Here is a 21,676-nt window from a genome sequence, read left to right as displayed (position 1 = left end):
CCATTAGTTCCTAGTTTAGCTACGAGTAACCTTAACAAGGCATGGATAGGGATGGTGACACGTTCATACAGTTAAATTATTTGCATGATGTGGGACATGCATTTGGTATGGGGCAGTGGGTATTTCTGTGATGTGGTGTGGGAACCGGCGTGGACCAACAGCTGCTCTGAAGAGGGTCCTGGGGAACAGCTGCTGCATATTAGAAGGCAGAGAATTTTAGGACATGATCCATGCCATACAAATATACCTTATAGTCAGGGAGTGGCCTTAAAATTGCTGAATTTGCAAATTTGTCAGCAGAGATTTCCCCATTATGCTTGTGTCAAAATTATTTAATGAAGAAAGAACATAAGGAAGAGAGGATATAGCTTTATCCTCACATAAATGGTGAAAGACACCTTTTTGATACCACTCGAACACATTGGTTCAGTAGGATTTTGCTTGTTTGCTTGCTTTTTCTAGCTGTAAGAAGTAAATCTGATTTGTTTGTTAGATCCTGGATACCTTTTCCCTGTAGCTGTAAATATGAAGAAACTAGAGCCATGCAGGTGAATACCCTGAAACCTTGGGAAGGATTTAGATTTAAAATCTAGCCTACTTTGACCCGCAGAGGTCAAACATAAATGAGCTTATGTGTGAATTCTGAAAGGAGCTGAAGCTTTGTGACAGCAGTGTGTATGAAACAACTGAAAATTCATTGTCAAGCCTTTGCTCTGCCTTGCTTCAGAACACATATTCCAGTCTACATTTTACATTGACTTCTGAATCCAGGAATAGATAATAGTGATATTTCATCATTTTCTGCAAAATATAATTCTTCCACCCAGTTCCTCCAAGAGAAATGTTAAAGTTTAGATACAAAATACATTTGTGGATAACAAATACTTACATGTACCCTTTGAATTTATTGAGATCATTGTTAGGCATTTCACAGATGATGGTGTTTTGGAAAAGTTCGGGTTCAAACAAAGCATTCTGCAAGATGAAACACAGTGAGAATTAGTGTCAAATATGATGCATACTTGAAATGCGAAAACACTAAAAGCAGCTAAATAGATGTCACCATCATAGTTGGAAGCTACAGCACTTCCCTTACCAGAGGCAGAGAGAGCTTAGCTCATTTTGCCTGAAGCAAAGCTTCATAGGGGCTGACTAAAGATCTGATATTTTCCTCTCTTGGATTAACAACTGGTTAAATTAAATGCAGAAAATGCTGTGCATTGGACAACACATCACAGATGCCAATTAGTGAAAACATCTGTCTTCATTTAAAGAGAATGTAACAAATAGTTCAAATTAATTATGAAAGTAAAACAACCTTCAACCAAAAGCAAACTCAAATGAAAATAATTTCAGGATTTATCATAACTTTAAAATATGTTAGAAGAGTTTTATTACTGGTCAGGGTGGTATGATCATAAAATAAGAGCTCACACATTTGAATAAACTATTACATTCCAATAATACTAAAAGCAAGACTAACATCAAACAAAACCCACCCAAAAAACCCAAACAAAAGCAAAAGGAGGAAGGTAGCAGAATAAGACCAAACCACTGGCACAGAAAAAACAAGACAACTTTTCAGGCCAAGTGTTCACTCAAAAAGGGTTTGGAACTGAACTGAGATGTGCAATTTTGCTTGATTTCCCCTGTGTTCAAGGAAACAGGCCTGGGATTTTGACTACATGAAGCAGTCTGGAAAGCAGAGAGATTGAGAGATACTTGACTGACATAAATGTGTTTTGTCTTAAATGAAAAAATACAGAGAACTTTTATTTTAGATTAAGAAAATGTAATAAAAACAGGAGGTGAGGAATGTGAAAAAGAATCATTATTACTGCACCATAAAATATTTTAAAAAACTGAAACTCACTTTAATCCAAACTCCTCCCATTAGCAAAGCTGGAAATCAAATCTGCTGTTGTGTCTCCCTACCTTTTCCTACAGCAAGAGGGACTTCTGGAGATTAGATTCCTTTAGAACCTGCAAACCCTGGGAATTCTTCATTGGAATTCACAAAACCTTGCCAGACTGCAGGACAGCCTGGTTGATTCTATGATTCTATATCTTCCTTACACTGCCACTCCTCAATTCTCATTTTTTTTCCCACTGTGTTTTAGTATTTTAATTTTTATTTTATTTTCTCTGTCCTGTTCTTATTTTTTTCACTGAGCAATACACATATATTTAATATTTGTATAATATCTAAGTACAAGCAAGTAGAGAGTTTGATTCAGAAAGTTAGAGGAAATATAAAAGCTTGATGTCTATAATGGTATTTTGTATGCCTTCTGACTCATGTGGCTGAATGCTGTTCAAGTATCTTTAAAGCGATATTGTTCAGCTCTGGTGAATCTCACTCAACTCAGTGAACTCATCAGGAAAATCAGTATATACTTGATTGTGTTAGAAATACTTGTACAACAGGAGAACAGGAAGATGCAAAAGGCAATTGGAGGACTCATTATTAATGAAGAAAACTAATAGGCTTCTAGCTAGGATACAGAAGGATGATTTTTCTCCCAATTTTTTTTTCTTTTGATGACAATAATTTTGTATTTGAAAATTCAAGAGAACAAAAAAAAGTATAATCCTTCCTCTCAGTCTTTTTTCAGGTAGGTGAATTCCATACTCCTAAGCATATCCTGAAATAAATAACTAACCCCAGTGCATATGTGTTTCCTTTTCCTCCCTCCCTCCTTAAAGACTCATACTTTATAGACACAATTAATTCTGAGTAATTTACACAGCACATAAGTTGCAGGACCAAACCAACCTCAAAGAACAAGGAAGAAGTTAGCACAATAAAACCTGTAGGTACGATATTTAGGGCATTGGTTTGTTTTTTTTTTTTTCAGCCAAGGTATTTCCTACACTAATACATTAAAATGATAGAGTAACAGAGTTGACTATTTAAGCTTTGACCTTCCTGAGCACTGGCTATCACCACGGTCAGAACTGCATTCCACTCTGCCAACGTAACAAAACTCTGTAAGTATAAACACTCCTGGTCATACAGTTTACCTAAATAACAGCTCAAAGTCTAAAGAAAATAACCATGAATAGGTAGTCTGGAGCACGATTTGGCATGGGGGAATTTTCTGATTTAAAGAACGACTTCCTCATATTGGACATGACCGAGGCAAAAGTTTCATTTTGTTTAATGGTAGAACATTGTTTTCTCTAGAAGCAAAAACACACAATGCAGCATTTTAATTTTTTTTACTGATGAAGCCAGGTTTGTCATCATTGCAGGGCACTGGAAAAGGTATGCTTTGTATTGTGGCATCCACCTGAGAAAGTCCATAATTATGCGTGCAAAGTAATTTCCACTTGAGCAAAGAGAAACTAAAGCTGGAATCCAGTCCTGACCACAACTGGCCGTGGAAATGGTGTACTTTTGTTTAATAAATCCGACTGCTCACTGGCAGCTGTGTCCGACCCACCAATAACTCCAAAAGATCTTCCTAATGGCACTGCTACTAATGGATAAAAAATTGAATGTAATTCCTAGAATTATCTGCCAGGTTTTAGGATTTCTTGTCTGCTGGAGTGATTCCAATGGAAGAAAATATTCTTCTTCACATACTACAGCTCCTTAGCCTTGTTCTGTGTTATTTGAAAAACTGCCCTGCTATGTTTGAAAGGATATTTTAAAATGTAACAATTCTAAGTTGTATTTTCTTGTTTACTTCAGGTTTGCCAAACATGAGCCAAGACTATTCCAGTAAACTGTTTGTAAAAGGGAAATGATACAGCCTGTGGAAAAAAATGTATAGTGGTTTTAAGCATTCAAACTGATGCCTACTAACAATGAAACTGATGTAAAACACATAACTTTCATTTAAGTTTTCACATTTTAACTTACCTTGAGTTCCTATTCAATTACTTACTACACTTCTATAAAAGATCCCATTATATCGTTACAACTTAGTGTGCCTTAGAGCAGTTCCTGGTTGAGCAGTTAGTACATCTACCTGCCTAGCAAACAAACAAGGGTACAGCGGTTGCAACAGAGATGCAAAATCCATGAGGAAGCCTGCTGCCACGTTGGAGGTGGGGCTATGAGCTCTCTTCCAATTTCCGTGGAAGAATGATTCACTCAGTAGTAGTGGCTTTGCTGTGGGATGTGCTGTAACAACCTGTGGTGTATGAATGGCTTGTACACAGAAAAGACTTGCTGGTCTCTGGGGTGGTGGTAATGTGTGTGGTTTCTTAAGCATCTGCTGATGCAGTTTGCTGCAAAGAACAATTGCAAATTAAAATGAGCTAATCTTCCTATTTATAAAGCCATCCCTGTGCCAGTATAACAAAAATCTTTTAGGACAAACTGCTCCTTTTCATACAGTGCATTAGCTGCAACAGCAAAACCCTGTCATAGCTGTATCAGCACAACCAGCCAGTCAGGACTGCTGCACTTTATGGCTGGAGCTGGTGGGCAGATAAGCCGAGACCAACGCTGCACTACACAGACTGCATTTTCAGCAGACTTACCTGGCTGGAGAAGCCCATCACAACTTGTCGTTGTTTAAGGTTGGTCTCCCCGTCGAGGTTGGCAGTTTCCAAGTGACAGATCCCATTCTGATCAGAGGAGTACAGCAGTAGGATATCAGCTGGGATGGTCTCGTTACACCGCAGCTGCACAAAGTCCCCCACTCGGACATCCTTCCAGCATTTCTCAACATAAGCATGTTCTTCCCTGTTGCATTAAAAACATGAAATAGGTAAACAGTGACGTTAGGCATGCAGGCTTCCTGATTAGTGGGGCTTCAAAAAACAAAAGAAAATAAGGGGGTAGGGTAGAGGTATATTGCTATATTTTGTTTTAAAAGTCACAGCACAACAGCTAGAAATCAATGATTTAAACTCTTTCATTATCACTTCATTCATCACGTTCAAAAAAAATCTTTACATGGAATAAAAAGAAACTACAACAAAAGTTCTCCATTCTAGCATTAGCCCTATAATCTCCAAAGCAAAAGACAGAAAGTCATTCAGACTAAGAAAGGTGTTTTAAAGCTTCTTATTCAAGAAATGTAGACATTTTACCAAAAACCACTGGTTTTGACCAAGTGACTATTTCTCAGATAGTTTTCAACAACACAGATCTTGAAAGAAGCAAACTGATCTCTCAGCTACACTTGCTTCAGGACTTTCAGGAACTCTCTACAGGTAATTACAAATCTGAGCTTAGCCCAGAGAAACAACTTGAAAAGGTAAAACAACATTAACAAATGACCCTTTAGAATTATGCAATAGAGCTCAAGCTTCATGGAAAAGTTAAGGTAAGAAACAAAAAGCTTCTAAATTAATTAACCCCCCACCCTGAACACCAACCAACCAGCCAACCAAACTGCCCCAAGCCAAACAAAGGAGAAAGGAAAAGGAGCTTAAGGGTTTCAAAGACAAGAAATTACTATTTCATCAAAAAATCAGTGCTCAATGGTTCAGAAAACAGCAATTTTTTTTGATATTATATTTTGAATAGTTTATCCTTCAACTGCTCTTAATCATCCAAGCAAACTAAAAACTGCACAATAAACAGGGGCAATAATAGCCTAGGTCCTCTAATTCTTTGACAAGAAATTATATTTCAGTATGAGTAATTGAATCATCTTATATCTTGCTCCGTAAGAGAAACAAATACTCCTGATACTTTACCGGACAGACAGTAAAAGGCTTTTTGTAATGACTCAGAGTTTCATTTTTGCTTAAGTTTTTAATCATCCTCATCTATTGTCTGAAGAACACTGTCTTTCAATTAAGCATTTGTATCATGAGAAAGGGAGCAGTGATACAGCAGATAAAGAGTTTTTGTGGCAGTTCAAAGCACACATCCAAGCATTGTTCCAGGGTCAGACCAAAGGCTAAAAGGCTCCTTCCTGCTAACCTATTTTCCTGGCCTTCCACAAAGGAGAGCCAGTCATAATGCTGTCAGGCAAACCCTTGCACTTGGCTGATATCCTTATCTGTGAAAGGTGAAACAACAGCTTCCTGAAAAAGTTATGCACAGTTAAATTCTGTGCATATCCCAGTGGCATCCCATTTTTACTCAAAAAAAAAAAGAAAAAAGACATTCCCCGCCCCCCCCCCCCCATTTTAATCCCTTCATTGCTGGACATGAGGCCCTTACTAAATAATGGTATCATAGCAATAATTTTTTCTTCTTACATTAATTTTTAATTCCTGAATTCTTCATTCTTCTTTCTTTTGTCTGACTACTTATCTGCAGGTCTTTCACTTTTTTGCTCAACAGCAGACACGAAAGGGCACACTGAACAGGTTTGTTGTAAGCAAATTAACGTTGCTGCACATTATAAAACAAAATAAAATCCAGAACAAGTTCTATTTGAAAAGTATTCAAGCTGCTGCATGTTGAGTATTGCTCTACAAAGTAGACACTAATGTTAGTATAGCAAATCAACTAAGTAACTATGAATCCTTCCTGTGTCAAACAATTTCTGGGTAGAACTTCTTAATCTGTTTGTTTAAAACATTAAAGTGAGAGTACAGAAGCAGTTTACAGCAAGAAGATAGCTTGTCTTGCTGTCCTAGACATCTGGATGCTGTGTATAGTTTGCATAAAGTGTTTGCCATAACATCTGCAGGGCAATCCTACCTCGCCGTACGTCACCTTTTGCGCAATTCTGAAGTTTATAGAACACACTTCTGATTTTTTTCTGGTGATAAAATGCTATAGAAGGGCCTTGCCCAGCTGGCTCTCTGCCACATCAGCCTAAAGAAACCAGATTAGCAAAAATAACCCACAGAAATCACAAATTTGTGGTAGTTTTCCAATAATTCCCCATGAAACATGCATTACACGTTAAGCTTCAGGTTCTGCCCATTCACTAATTACAAAGGAGACAGTGAGTCAGTAAAGCCAAATGACCTCCTTCAGATCAGAGTAAAAGTTTTACTTAGCACATGCACTAGATTTCAGGAATTACTAGAATCCCAAACCTGCATTCAGGAGAACAGACTGTCGCTCTGTCCCAACAAGCACTGAATTTGGTAAAGAAACACATTTGCTTTTCCTGAAAGAACTATTCAGCTGGAGCTGTAAGATTAACAATTGCCTACAGTACAAAGGTTTTCCACAACTTTGTAGAGAGCTACCAATGGATGAAAGGCAGAAAAATACTTCAGAAGGAGCCTGGTGCACGACACAGCAGCACAGACCAAGTTGCCTAAGAAGATTTCTCACATGAAGCAATTTCCTTTCAGTGATTCCTGTAACTGGGAACGCTGCCCGTTTTCTGTTCAGTGATTAAAGTTCATAGCACAAGCTCCGGCTGCTAAATAAACAGAGGAGCTTCATAAATATAAGGTGATCTGACGAGAAACATACAGAAAGGGCAAACACATTTATCCAGTAAAATAAACAAGATGTGGTGATTTTCAATAGGTGGAAAGTTAATTCTTATAGCACATGGCATCAGGGCTGTGAAGCATCAAAGACATTATCCAAGATAAAAGTTTCTCAGTACCTTTTCTCATTTACCACTGAATTTATCTACAGCACACTTGGAAAGTGTTCCCTTAGTGTCCCGGGATAATGGGTGGCATGAAAATGCCCATCAGAGTACAGTGCTGACAGAAAGAAGCAGTTAGCCTTGAAGAGTTGAAGTCTGCCAGAATTTATTACTGGATTCATCATATCTTACCAGAACGCCTGAGCTAAATGGACTTTACAAAGTAACTTCTGGGAAGAAAGGATCATAAAATGATCCTGCTGTGGTTGGAGATTGTGGGGTAACGTGAATAAATTATTGACTTTGTGTCAACAATTTCATTTCACATTCTTGGGTGCAATAAAGAGAAATCTCAAACAAAAACTGGGTCAAAATGGATGGTGAATGGGAGGAAATAATTATTGTTCTGCTCCTTAGAGAGATTAAAGTAATTTTTCATGTGTACCCCACAGCACGCCCATGAGTCCTGGATTGTCTTAGAGAACTTTATAAAAAATAAAGTTCTGAAATTCCCAGTTCTACACTGAAGTACTGAAGTACACCAGTGTACTTCACCTATACAGTCTAATTTTGCAAACAGAAAACCTACACAATTTTAGGCTATCAAAGATCACTCCAGCTTTTACATGGAAAAGCCTCACAAAATGTTTTCCCCTTTATGTCTGTGACTTCATGGATAGAAGCTAATGCTATAAAACTTTGAAGACCTGACAACAAAGGAGCAGATTTAGGACTCGAGGAAGGCACTAGACTGGAAAGGAACCAATTCTGAAACCTGCCCATAGGTCAAAGTGCAGCACAACCTGGCTGACTATATTCCTAAGCAAGAGGCATTATCTGAGAACAAGAAGATACTATAGAGCAGCTGGGAAGGTTGTTTTTGTGATGTAGACATCAGCCCAGCAGTATCAATGATGTCATTTAGCAGCAGCCAGTCCTGCAACAAGCTCTCATTAGCAAGCAAAGACTATTTAGTCTTTCCCCATAGTCCCAGTCTCTCAGGATTTCAATACTACTTTAAGACAGCAATGAGCATCTTTTAAAGATAATGGGAGTGAAATATTTCTGAAGTCTAATAAAATCCATCTCTAAACCATTTTGGTATTCCAAATTCCTTAACATTAGCAATAGATCCTATCTTTTAATGTACTAAAACTGTCTATAGTATCCTAACAAGGAAGCTATTCTCTCAATAACAAAAACGAATATTCAACCTCTGTAATCAATTCAAGTTTGCATGAACTTTAAGTAAGTACCAGAACTTTAAAAATGTATTATACGCCCATATATAAGGTTTGGGATTTCTTTTAACTTGCCTTTTCAAAATCTGTTTCAATTTTATAATGACCTGTACCAAATGAAGAAATAGAAGTTATGGATTATTGTATTGAAGAAAATCCAATATTTTTTTAAAACTGCCTTGATCAAAATATGATTGCTATGTTTTTGTCTGGCACCAGCTGGAATGAACAGGTAATTCTAAGGTCACTTACTTACTGGCTGCTAATCATTAGCATTAGGTTCTAAGGACTCCCATTAACTTACCAAGTTTCAGGAAGGCACAGCCTGTATCATCTTTTTTTGCTACAATTATCTCCTTACAGGACCATGCAGCTCTTGAGGTAACATGGTAGAAACCTGCTCCTCTTTGGGTCTTAATGGTGCTTTAAAAATTCAGACGGTCAGGATGAAACTCAGTTCCATGAGGTCATGATTTTGCAGGCATCTAAGCCAAAACCATAGGTTCTCATTTAGCTGCCCTTTGTCTTTAGTCATTAGCTTCTGCTGCTGTCTGCTAAACCAGAGCACTTTTTCTGTGAAGCAGCATTAAATGCCTTGGCAGGTAATAGATCTCAAAGAAAGCTCTGATAAAGCAATACACAAACCAGTTGTAGCCTTGTAATGTATTTATGGATTTTCTTTCGCAGAGACTGAGGACCCTCACTGCAGCAATACACACTGACCAACTAGAATTTCTAGCTCACTGCTTTTATGACGTTCAAGTGCTGCTGCCTGGACCAGCTGAGTGTTGAAAACTTGACATTCTCTTTTGCACTTAGTCAGCAAGACATGTCCCATGTTTTTTCACCACACAATCAGCATGATCACCATAAACTAACTGTCATTTTAATTGTTCTTTCACAGTTTTGGAGCCACTTCTTTCAAGCAGTTGTGCGGTGACATAGCAAACCTGTTTACTGCTGGTTAAGGCCATTATCTCAGCTCACTGGAAGTTTGAAGAATGCCTTACCTTGCACAAGCAGATGGCACTTCAGTAAACCTCATTGTTAATTCAAGTATCCATAGTTAAAGTAGGTACAAAAATTACTTAGTCCTAAAGTATGTACAGGTGACAATGATTGGATCTGTCCTAATAGATGGTGACTTGCAATAACATCATACCACAGAATAATCCTGCAGTCATTATAATTTATTCATATTGCTACTTTTATAGAAATAATTAATGTATCAGTTGCTCAAAGTTCATGCTTTGTGGCTGTCACAGGGATGCATCTCAGCCATTCAAGAGCTGGAGATCTTCAGGAGATCTTCAACTTCCAGGTGATGAAATTAATGCACTGTTCAGACAAAGCACCACTGAGGTGTAGAAGCCTTGATACTGCTATGCTCAGGAAAATTTTGCCTGAGGGAAAGTGATGAGACTTGAACTTGGCTACAGGATTTAGGCTTTCTCTTTTTTTTTGGTGTATACAATGAACTCACTGAAACTTCCAGCAGACTCCTAGTCTTTAAAGTTATGCTTTGCTAGAAAACAAAAATAATAAACAGAAAGAAAAGGCTCTGTAACAAGTGAAAACTCAGTGCTGATGAGCAAGGCTTCAGATGAAACGTTGGCAACAAAAGTCTTTTTGCTTATTGTGCCCTTGGCAGGATGGTATTTTCCTCTCATCCTGCTTTCTACTCTACAAGCTTTCAGGTTCATCTTGGGTTGAATGAGCTGCACGTATGTCTCTGGGGTCAAGAAAAGCTGTCTTTTTGATTTCACAGCAGCTCAATTCCTTTCTTGCAGGCATGCTCCCTGCTCTTCTTTGCTGTGTTCCAGGGGCCACAGACCTCTGCTGATCACTACGTCTCTGGCCAGTCCCAGTTGCAATCCCATACATAGGGAGCATCCAGGGGAGGCGCAATCTCTTCTCCCTTCAGAAGGTCCAGCTGATCAAAGCAAGTGAATGTTAAAACAGAAGCGCAGCCTTTGTCTTCACTATCCAGTTTCTCTAATTTTAAGAAAATAAAAGGTATACTGTTCATACGGTAACCTGTACACAGCAGATCTCCATTGCTGTCATAGAGATAAATTGCCACACTTAATAACAAAACTTTGATTGACTGCAATGCTTTAATTCTCTTTCAAACCTGTGAGTCTAGCTTAAGACAATTCCAGCTTTTCAGCTGTTGGCAGTTCTAACTTCGTGCAACACAGAGATGAGTTCTTTGCATTTCCAGATTACCGCTCTAGGACTAACCGAGTTAGTGTTGATTCAGAAATCTTTAAATGATGTGAAACCTTACACTAAAAGCAGATAAAGAGTCACAGCAAAGGCCATCCCTGAAGTTTCTGTATCACACATGCCACCACACCTACAGAGGAGGAGGAGACTGATGCTTTTAGGAACTGCTCGAAAACCACAGGGCCTGAAAGCACTGCAGGAGAACTTTCTACTGAAAGAGTAATCAGGCTGTTTCATTTAGGATGCTTAGTGACCTAACTAGTTATATGACAGCTCTACAGGATGATTCAAAGCACGTAAACTAGGCTTCTCTGAGTAGCTGTCTCACATATCTGAGTTTAGGTGATTAAAATTAAGTAATGTGAATAATTTAAATAATGTTTTTATGGCTGCTGCTGTCTGATGTATGTGCATTCAGTCAAGTGTGTTGCTGTTCCATCTTGCACTGGGCATAGTCCTTGCCTTTGTATCTGAGTGACTATTGAAACTCTGAGGGAAAAAAAAAAGGTTAAACTTTCTAGAAGTGTGAGATTCTGTCTGGAAGCTAAGAAGTTCAACAAAGCCAAGTGCAAGGTCCTACACCTGGGTCAGGGCAATACCAGGCACAGCTACAGGCTGGGAAGAGAAGAGATTCAGAGCAGCCTTGCAGAGAAGGACTTGGGGGTACTGGTCAATAAGAAAGATAACATGAGCCAGCAGCTTGTGCTCACAGCGCAGGAAGCCAACCGTATCCTGGGCTGCATCAAAAGGAGCGTGACCAGCAGGTCCAAGGAGGTGATGCTGCCCCTTTACTCTGCTCTTGTGAGACCTCACTTGGAGTATTGAGTACAGTTCTGGTGTCCTCAGCATAAAAAGGATGTGGAGCTGTTGGAGCAAGTCTAGAGGAGGCCACAAGGATGATCAGGGGACTGGAGCACCTCCCGTATGAAGATAGGCTGAGAAAGTTGGGGCTGTTCAGCCTGAAGAAAAGGCTGCGTGGAGACCTCATAGCAGCCTTCCAGTAACTGAAGGGGGCCTATAGGGATGCTGGGGAGGGACTCTTCATTAGGGACTGTAGTGACAGGACAAGGGGTAATGGGTTTAAAATTAAACAGGGGAAGTTCAGGTTAGATATAAGGAAAAAATTCTTTACTATGAGGGTGGTGAGGCACTGGAATGGGTTGCCCAAAGAAGTGATAAATTCTCCATCCCTGGTGGTGTCCAAGGCCAGGTTGAGCAGAGTCTTGGGTGACATAGTCTAGTGTGAAACATCCCTGCCCAAGGCAAGGGAGTTGGAACTAGATGATCCTAAGGTCCTTTCCAACCCTAACTATTCTACAATTCTATAATTTATAAACAGTTATAGCTTAATCCTAGGGGTATATCAGATCCTGGCCATACATTAATTACATATCAAGTAGTTCCTTGACAATTATGTCAAGAAAATGAAATAATAGCTTTTAGTAACTGTGGGGTTGACATTCACTTACAGCTTACTTACAGTTAGTGCTGGCCCACGTTGTTAGTAAGTCAATGACAAACCAGGGAGAGTTCAGAGAAAAGTAACCACAGTAGGTTTGGAGGGATTGACTGACAAGAAAGATGAAGAGAGTGATCTACACACAGATCTCGACTACAAGGTGGCTGGGCATAGCAAAATGAACATGTGAAACATCACACATAATTTAAGATTATAATTAAATGTTCTGGATGAAGAATAACTGATTAAGTTTGCATGAAACCAGGTGATCTCAGGAATTAAAATGCAATTAAAGAGGTATAATAAAGCAGAACATCATAGAAAATGCTTTGACAATTTTGTAGTAATGGAAACTGACTTGCTTGTAAAAATTTGAAAGCAGACAAAGTATACTTTGAAGAACATCAGGAGAAAGAAGGCAATTAAACATAGGTCTGTGCCATCTGCAACTGAATCTTTTGTTCTCTTCTTTTGGTGTTGAGCGATTCCTTCTGACAGCACAACAGTTGGTATGCAATTATTTTGATTCCAGAACTTTTGGTTCAGAAACTGAAACCTCCACAATCAAATATTAGATCTAAGTTATTGCATCTCCCCAAAACACTTCAATGACTAGTAATTGTCTCCCATTTTCTCAATTAAATGTTCTTTAAATACCGCTTGAAGTGTCTTTTTCTTCATTTGGCTAGCAGACTAGATTTCCCATTCCAGCTGATCCTTGTGAAGAGAAAATGAGAAGAAATGTGTTTACAGGGCAGCCTACTTAAATTAAATTTCCCCTGTTCTGTGTTGAAAGAAGGCAAGTTACTTCATTTCCCCTAGTCTTCAAGAAAGTTTTAGATGACATTCAGCATTTGGTAAAGATTGTTCTGCCTTTGTATCTAATTGGGGATTTTTTGAACAGGAACCAGAGTTCTTGTTACTGAAATCTGAAATACCCTATACTCTCCAAGATTAACTCTTAAATTTGAAGTAATATTTCATCTTAGAATGGAAGATCAGTTGCTTTATTAAAAATAATATTTTGCTGCCACAAGACTTACAAAGCTTTCTGTGTTTTTTAAAAGGACTTTCACCTATGTTAAAAAATTACCTACAGAAGATGACTCATAAGGAAGAAAACTGGAAGACATTATGCTCTTCCATGACTTTGCAGGCAGCAAGAAGAACAAGAAATATCAGCTTCCCAAAGCGCTATAGAAGCCTGATTAAAATTATTCATGATATAATAAGCTGTAGCTACTGATCTGATGGCAATTATAATTACCAATGATTTTTCCAGACAGGGTGAATGCTATAGTCTGAAGCCCTCCTCATTTTCCTTTCCTTACATCATGGTTTTGGGCAATAAAACCTTAGTGATAGACAAGATTCTAGGCAACACTTATTCATAGATCAAAGTCTCTTTTATGGGATGGGATAATCAATTTTAAGAGAGGTCCATGTCAAGTTTTAGGTACTCATGACTATAATTTGAATTTGGACCTGTACATATATTATAATTCCATTATGGACATTTTTCTCTTATACTAAACAGGTCTTATTGTATTTCCCAATTCTCGTGTTCCCATGATAAAAGGCTTTCAGATAATTTCTATTTAACATGGTTGCTTTACCTAAAGCAATGATTTCTATGCAGATTCATTCAGTAGTACCTACTGCACCACCTATTCTCTTTCATACTGGTTTTAACAAGTGTTAAGAAATAATCCATTGCTTCACGTGTTAATGCAATATTGAAAAGATTAAAAAAATCCAAGTAGATTGCAATCTCAGAGGTAGGCAGAAGAGGCAATTTAGCCACCCCACCCAAAGAGCTACAATTATTGACAGTCTTCATGGTGGAAGAGAATAAATCTTAAAGCAACAATATATAGAAACTTGTAAAATGTCTGTTTTTTTGGACAAGTTGGCAAGGAGAGCAGTGAGGTTTTGTTTCTGGCAAGTCATTATCTATATGTAGGGCTAAGTTTAGTCCCCTGACAAGCAAATCCATTGTTTTCCTATTTAACCAGCAGGATATAAAAATAAAAATCTGACAAACACATACAAGAGAAACAAACAGAAATGACAGTGCTGTGTGATAAAAGCCAGAGTTCTGAAAGATCTTGCTTGTGAAACTGTACATTATATAAATCACTATTGATTAATTTGACGTATGACAGGCAGCATTCACAGAAATGGAAAGTTTTGCTCTTCTGACTGAGACGTGAGATTTTAACAGGAAGAAGCAATTTTCCACTTTGCTGAGAGAATGGTTTTGATACAATTTTCTTTGTATGAAAACATAATTTTCAAAATTCTAAAACTCCTAAAAGCAAGAAGAGGTCATGAGACATGTTGAAGTAGTGAGCATGTATGGATACATGTAGTTAATTCACTTAGAGATGACTGAGCAGACACATATATTACTATCTCCCATTTTTAAACAGTATTTTTACAGTTTTATTTTAATAAAACCTAGTAAAAGAAATACAACTGAGAAGAGAGTACAGTGTAGAGAATAAAACTAAACGTAGTTCAAAGGGTTAGGGTTTTAAGAGGTTTTCTTTTGTATCTAAGAATGCAAACAGGTCTCACAACAGCATCTGTTTTCACTCTGTGTTTAAAAGGCCATAGCCACACCAATAACATAAAACTCAAATTTACCTTCCCAGTCTGAAAATGAGGTTTAAACCAAAAAACAAACATCTTTCCCTGTATCAGAACAAATACCAGGTGAAATATAGTCCTTAGGATTTTTTCCTATTTTACTTAATCACTGTGACTTTCCTGCAGTTATTTATTAATTTTTATAAATAAAGCCTCACCATTTCTAAGAGATCTGAAGACAACTTTTTTGGAAATAAAAGATGTATAAAACTCACCTGCTGTAGATGTAGCATCCCATGTGATTGATTTCTTTGTCTAATTTATACCGCCGGAAGTCCTCCCAAGCATCTTTAATGGCTGTCATGGCCATTATAACACAAATTGGGATCATAGAAACTTCTGGTTGGAAAGCATTCACGATGGGCACAAAATTCAGCAGTGCAATGACCACAAAATAAATATTAGCAAAGCGGTGAAACTGCTCATAGATATTTTTAGGGAGGAAAGTCAAGATGGTATATTTTGTAGTCTTAATTTTATTGGAGTCATAGTATCTGTTTGGATTTTCCTTCCACTTCTTACTGCCAAAGCTCAAGTTGGAGATGATCACTCGTTTATTTTCATTTTTCTTCTTTCTTTTCTTTACTTTTCCTCTCTTCTCCAGCTCTTCATTCTGGATTTCAGTGTCTGGAGTACCACAGTGGCAGCAGGTTTCCTTGAAAAAATGTTTTTTCCATATCATTCTAGAGAAGCAACCTGGAACACTTTTCCTTGACATCTTGTTTTCCTCTCAAAATGTAGCCTCAAGTTGAAATCCAACGAAGTTATAAGAGTTCAATAATCCAAACAAACTCCCGAGTCGTAGAGAAAAGAGTCGAGGTGTCTGAATCCCAGGACTGCCTCTCCTTCCACCCCAGCCTCCACCTGCCTAGGGACAGGTATTATCCTGACTCAGCTGCGCCGGGTCCTAGAGCCTGCTGAGGAGGCTGCACCTTTCATATGACAAAAGCATCCTGAATGTGTTGTTATTCCTGTTAGCATACACCTGGAGGCCCTGTTCAGAGCACTTCCCTGGCATTGACTATCTGCTCACATGAAGTGTCTCTGTTTTAACACAGAGCAGCGACAAAGCTGAGAGCACACTCACGATTTTCACGGTTCACTCCACAGATTTCAGAATCATTTTATAAGCTTGGGTGTTGCCAGGAAGTTCAAAGGTAATAGGCAGAGCTGTGTGTCCCAGGAGTCAACAGATAGCTGCTGTAAGTCTCAATGCTGACACTATTTCTCTCTTCTACTTCCTCTATCTGCTGTTTCTTTTCATGACCATAAAATGGATTATTAAATAAACAAACCTATGATATAGTAGTTGCGGGAATTATACATAAACATAGGCAATTGAAGGGCAGTCTACCCAGATTTCCCCTCAGCCTGATCTTTGATAGACCTCCTGCTTCTGGACACCTAAAGCGTCCCTCTCTTGCCCAGTCACCCCTTCCAGCCTCTCATTTCTTCTTCCCCATTGGTCCCTGTGCCTCTGACACGTAAGTATGCTAGCACAAATGAGGGCTAGTTTCTATGAAAGCTAATGAGATGTGTGCAAATCACAGTAATTTTTTCTCTATGACCTGGGCTTAAGGAAAGGAGAAAAAAGGAAGAGATCCAAACATTTAAACTTCTTCTAAATGAAAACTCCTAGCTATTTCATTGTATAGTGACAAGCTAGGTACTCTCAAGTCAAGTTAGTACTTGGACAAGAAACTATGATGAAATAAAAATGTTGCAATAAGAATTGCACATGAAAATATTTCTTCCTTCTGAGTCAGTACTGAGCAAACATTGCAGCTTACTGCAGGTGCTGTACCATCTCCAAAGTGAAACTGTGCTGTATTGATCACCTGCGGTTACTACAAGTCCTATACATTGTTTTTCAGTTTCTGGTTATGCTTAGATGTAGTTTATTATTAATTTTTGTATTAATGGTTTTAGCGTCAAAGGTCAGAAAGACATTGCTCCAATTTGTTAAACAGCTCCAGTAATCCTTTCCAGACTTGGATACATTTCATTTTCCCTCCAGATTTTTCTGCTACCTGGGGAGGATGTTGTGTGTGTTGGCAAGCTGGTTTGGAAACTTGGAATGAAAACTTGTATATCAGCACCCACTGTTGTGATATGAAACAAAACTTCAGTGATCTCAGGATGACTTAAGTGAGAGAAATAAGGCATTTCTAAAGGCAGAACAAAACTCTTTTATAACAGCTTTTCCAAACTTACTATACTCCAAAGGATCGGGGAGGGAATTGTACAAAATCAGATGAGCAGTTTCTACCACATCAAACACAGGGAAAAATAATCGGTTTAGTTTACTTACTTGTCATATACCCTGGTTTTAGAGGAGTTTATTGTCTTATCAAATTGGTATTTTCTGTAGTCTTCTACAGCATCTTTAATCATACTGGCAAGCAGCACTACAATCAGAGGCACCATGGTAATCTCCCTATGGAAGACTTCTACTTGTGGGAACCAGTTCAAGACCACCAGAAAGAAGAAATAAAGATTACCCAGCCTGAAAAGGTATAAAATAAATTAAAAGTAGTCAGAAATTAGAATGTGCCCTTTTCTTAATGAACACCCCCTAGTTTGTGTCAAAGGAACATTAATCTTTTCACTCCTTTACCCTCCCCTCTTCCTTTCCCAGAATGAATTAATCAGTTGCTTAACTGAGATGCTAATTTTTTCTTTAGAAGAGCCTGTGATGTACATTTTAATAATGTTACAGCTACCCTCAATTTTTCCACTTATTATGAACACCTTTTTCCACTAGGACCTGAAACTTCTTTAATGATCCCCCATTGCCCGAGTCCTGAAAATAAGCACAAAATCAAACAAAAGCCTCCAAAACCTTCAAAACCCCAAACCAGTGTGTAACAGAATGGGTGTAAAAACCCACATATTCAGAATGGAAGGATCCATAAAGTGTTCCACTGGTGGAAGATCAAACTATAAACGTGTAAATCTAACATACAGAATGAAAATTTCAAAGCTAGAGATGTATATACAACTTCAATTTATATTTATTATAATGATATTTCCATGAGCATCTTCTTGACACAATTTCTTATGCTGGGCACATAATTTCAAACCCACACTTGGAAAGAAACCTGACCTAGCATTTGCATATACATGTATACTGTTTATAAGCTGGTAAACAAAGTCCCTTGCCTTTGAAATCTACAGAACTTCATAGGTGTCTCAACACATCCAATGAATGTTTTTACATCTCCTTAAAAAATAAAGATTTATGCAAGAAAGAAACAGATGGATTTTGAAATAAAAAACTTGAAATTTTTACATAGAAAACTGTTCCAGCACGCAAACAGGAAGCTGGCCATGACACTGGTTAAGTGCACCCAGTGTTTACTTGCTTTAAACATTTCAGTGTGTATTAAGGGACATTTGGTTACAAATAATCATCACTAGATTTTAGTAATGTGACAACTACAAAAAGCAGCCCTCCTCTATCATTCTCACATATCATTGTCTCAACGACAGCTCTTAAACCTCATGTATCACTGAATTATGTTTTTTACCTGTGAAGCTGCTCAAAAAGATTTTTGGGCAAAAAAGTGAACCATGTGTATTTTGTGGTCTGTATCCTGTTTCCAGAATAAAATGAAGAAGCTTGTTTCCAGTCTTTCCACTCTCTTTCATTGTCAGGTAACACAATCCTCCATTTGCTTAAGTTGAGTTTTGGTTTGTCTCTGACAGAAGACAGCAGTGGTGTTGATTCTGAGGGAGTCTGGGAGGAACTCTGAGCTCCTAGTCGCTGCCAGCGGTACAAAGCAGAGTCCACAGACAAAGCCATTCACAGCAGGGATGTCAGGCTGAAAGACAAATGCATGACAAGAAATAAACCCCAATTCCATTCTGGTAGTAAATTCACTTCATGTCTTGCTAGCAGAGATTTAAAGCAGCAAACAATACTCAGTGCATTGCATGTTCAGTCTTTGATATCAGCACTATCTTCAGAGAATGCACAGAATAAAGATAAAACAAAATCTTCAATATGGAAATAGCTATTTATACCTTGGGAGGGGGTGGAAACCCCAGATCTATTTTGTGTGCGTTATAACAGCAAACTACCATAGATAAAGCCAATTTAACAGAGGTGAACTGGCTTTTCCATCACAAAGTCTGTATCATTTCCTTCAGTCATAAACTGCTACCAAACCTATTCAGGTATTTTTCCTCAAATGTCTGGCTTTCTTACAATACTTTTTCTATTCACACTTACTTACAGAAGGACTGATTCATGTGTCTAATCTTAAAAGCTCAGATAATAAAGAGCCACAGCATCAGCTTAATCTCATTTACACTCACATAGTAGTTTTCCAGAGTCTCTGTAGAAACATATTTTGAATGGAAAATGCCAGCCAGCACTAAAACAATTTGTGTTTTATTGGTCGGAGAGATAAAGGAATTAAATCTCCCAGTGCTAATCCTATTATCATTGAACACTTGTGTTTTGATTTGTTCATATATCCGCAACTGCAATTGCGATCCAGTGTGCAGAGCACTCAAGCTTCAGCAGCACAGGTACATACTGTTATGCTCAATCTAAACACAAGTAAAATCTCAAACCAACAGCAGGAGCCTGGGGACTGGAAGTTGCTTTACAGTGATGAGGCACTAAATGTGGAAAAGCAAATAGGAAAAGTTACTGGCCTTGAGCAACTTCAAGGTTTCACAAAACAATGTGTGAACTGAACCCACCTCTCTTAGACTTGAAATACAAGAGGGAAAAAAAAAAGTGAAACTTGGACAATTGCCATTTAGATCAAGTCACTTAAGAACGGGTTTAAACTTTATTTAATGGCAGCAGAATTTGAAGCAGACTGAGAATATCTGTATGTGTTTGTATCAGTCTAAAGAAACACATTTCAAATGCATTAAACCTTTGAAACTTTATAACAGCAAGTCCTTTGCTTCTCCAGCTTCCTCTTTCAAAAAGCCTACTTTTTACTGCATACAATATATGACTTCCTCTGGAAAAAAAACCCCATATTCATATTTAAAATATGTACATGTTTGAGCTTGGAAGGGGGAAAAAACATTCGAAGTGTGTTGTTTCATCAGCAAACAACAAGAATTGCTTACACACTATTATTCACTAGCTGCTCAAAAACCTTTAATTCAGAGTTCAGGTTGCTCAGCAGTGCATGGGGAACCTCTACAGTATTGGGAATGGCTGGCAATGAAAAGATAGAAGATGCAAATACACATTATTTTTGATCAGTAAGAATAAAAAGGAGCCTAAACTTGCCATCAATGTTAGGAGACGACCTAGCAGGAAAGAAGAAGGTACTCAAAGATATGTCCTTCTGAGAAATGATATTTTTCTATAATACAGCTAACTGCTTACATGAATTTGCTAACTTACTGGCACTTTGATGTGTTATGACAGTTACTTTCTGTAAGGTAGGTAATCCATGAAAATATTGCATTCCTCTGGCAATGTATCTAACACATCTGTCCCAGATCTTTCTAAAAGAGCTTCATAAAATCCCTTTTCTGCAATTCTAATATATTTTACATATGTACACCCATTTGACTTGTACTTTTACAGAGATATCATTGAAAGAACCAATAAGTGTGGTTTTCTTCAACACACATTTACTAAAGTGATTGATTTTCTTCCATCTGGCATGTTTGGGATTTGCCATATATTCCACTTCAGCACAGATGAGGTCAGAAATGACAGAGAAGCGTCAGCCATGGTTGCAGAAAGTTGCATTATGCTCATTTACCCTCTAACTGCTTGAGGTGCAATATGAGGAGAAATACAAGGAAAGCCTGTGTCTGTGCTTAAGCTGTCAGACTTGGAAAGTAAGGGACAAAAAGAACTCCTCTATGTCCTTAAAATTGTAAAAGTTAATAAGTGTGAGGAAGTCTGGAGAAATTATTCATGTAAGTCATAAGAGGAATATCCATTACAATTTCCTTCTATTGCTATATAATCATGGCAGCAGTATAAGGTTTTAGTGTCTCATTGTCCAGTCTTTTGTGAAGTCATAGTAAATTAATGCTATAACTATCATTCCAACAGAGTTGTAACAACAGTGTAAAAAGCCTCAGTTTCAAGAAACTATTTTCCCTCTTTCTTTCTATTCTATAATTCATGGATGTACTGTGGGTAGGTCTCAACAAGGCAGACACATTTTTCTCACACAGTTTTAGAGAGAGACAAAATTGGGCAATCTAACCTAGGACCAGTTGTGTGAATGCCACTCAAGTTTTCCACAATCACAGTCATATATTAATTACATGAATCATAATTAATCATTACTTATCTTATTCTTTCTTTTAGGAAAGGAGCTCCTTCCCTCATTCAAGACTTTAGTCACTCTTCTCTGACCTTCCAGGGGAGCTACCACTGTCTCAAGAGACAGGCAAGAAGCTAAAACATGTCTCGGTATCTAAATCCCTGAACTACTTGGGCCCACTGTAGGAGAGGATCTGGTTCGAGACCATCTTAAAAACCTGAATGTGCACAAGTCTGTGGGACCTGATGAGATCCATCCACGGGTCCTGAAGGAGCTGGCAATTGAAGTTGCGAAGCCACTGGCCATTGTATCTGAACAATCATGGCAGTCAGGTGAAGTTCCCGATGACTGGAAAAG

At 38.1% G+C, this 21,676-nt stretch overlaps 1 protein-coding gene across 3 annotated transcripts in view; it reads right to left on the bottom strand.

The window, feature by feature from the left end:
• The window catches only part of ATP10B (ATPase phospholipid transporting 10B (putative)), a 55,229-nt gene extending 33,960 nt beyond the window's left edge, over positions 1–21,269 (bottom strand). The window contains exons 1-4 of one of the 3 annotated variants that reach the window (XM_062605353.1): positions 18,587–21,269; positions 17,368–17,562; positions 4,495–4,699; positions 890–975 (exon numbers count right to left, since the gene is read on the bottom strand). In XM_062605353.1, coding sequence (XP_062461337.1) covers positions 890–975; positions 4,495–4,699; positions 17,368–17,562; positions 18,587–18,861 — 761 coding nt within the window. In that variant the 5' untranslated portion in view covers positions 18,862–21,269. Of the gene's footprint in view, positions 1–889; positions 976–4,494; positions 4,700–15,271; positions 15,712–17,367; positions 17,563–18,586 lie in introns of those variants that run through there. The other 2 variants (XM_062605356.1, XM_062605354.1) reach the window with 2 other exon arrangements.
• Positions 21,270–21,676: the final 407 nt, after the last annotated feature.

This window comes from Pezoporus occidentalis, unplaced genomic scaffold (genome assembly GCF_034315485.1).
Source record: "Pezoporus occidentalis ecotype Australia unplaced genomic scaffold, CSIRO_AGI_Poc_V1 ctg91, whole genome shotgun sequence".
In the NCBI taxonomy this organism is placed as follows: domain Eukaryota; kingdom Metazoa; phylum Chordata; class Aves; order Psittaciformes; family Psittacidae; genus Pezoporus; species Pezoporus occidentalis.
The sequence above is the reverse complement of the archived record's forward strand: the minus strand, read 5'-3'. Positions and strand labels throughout refer to the sequence as shown.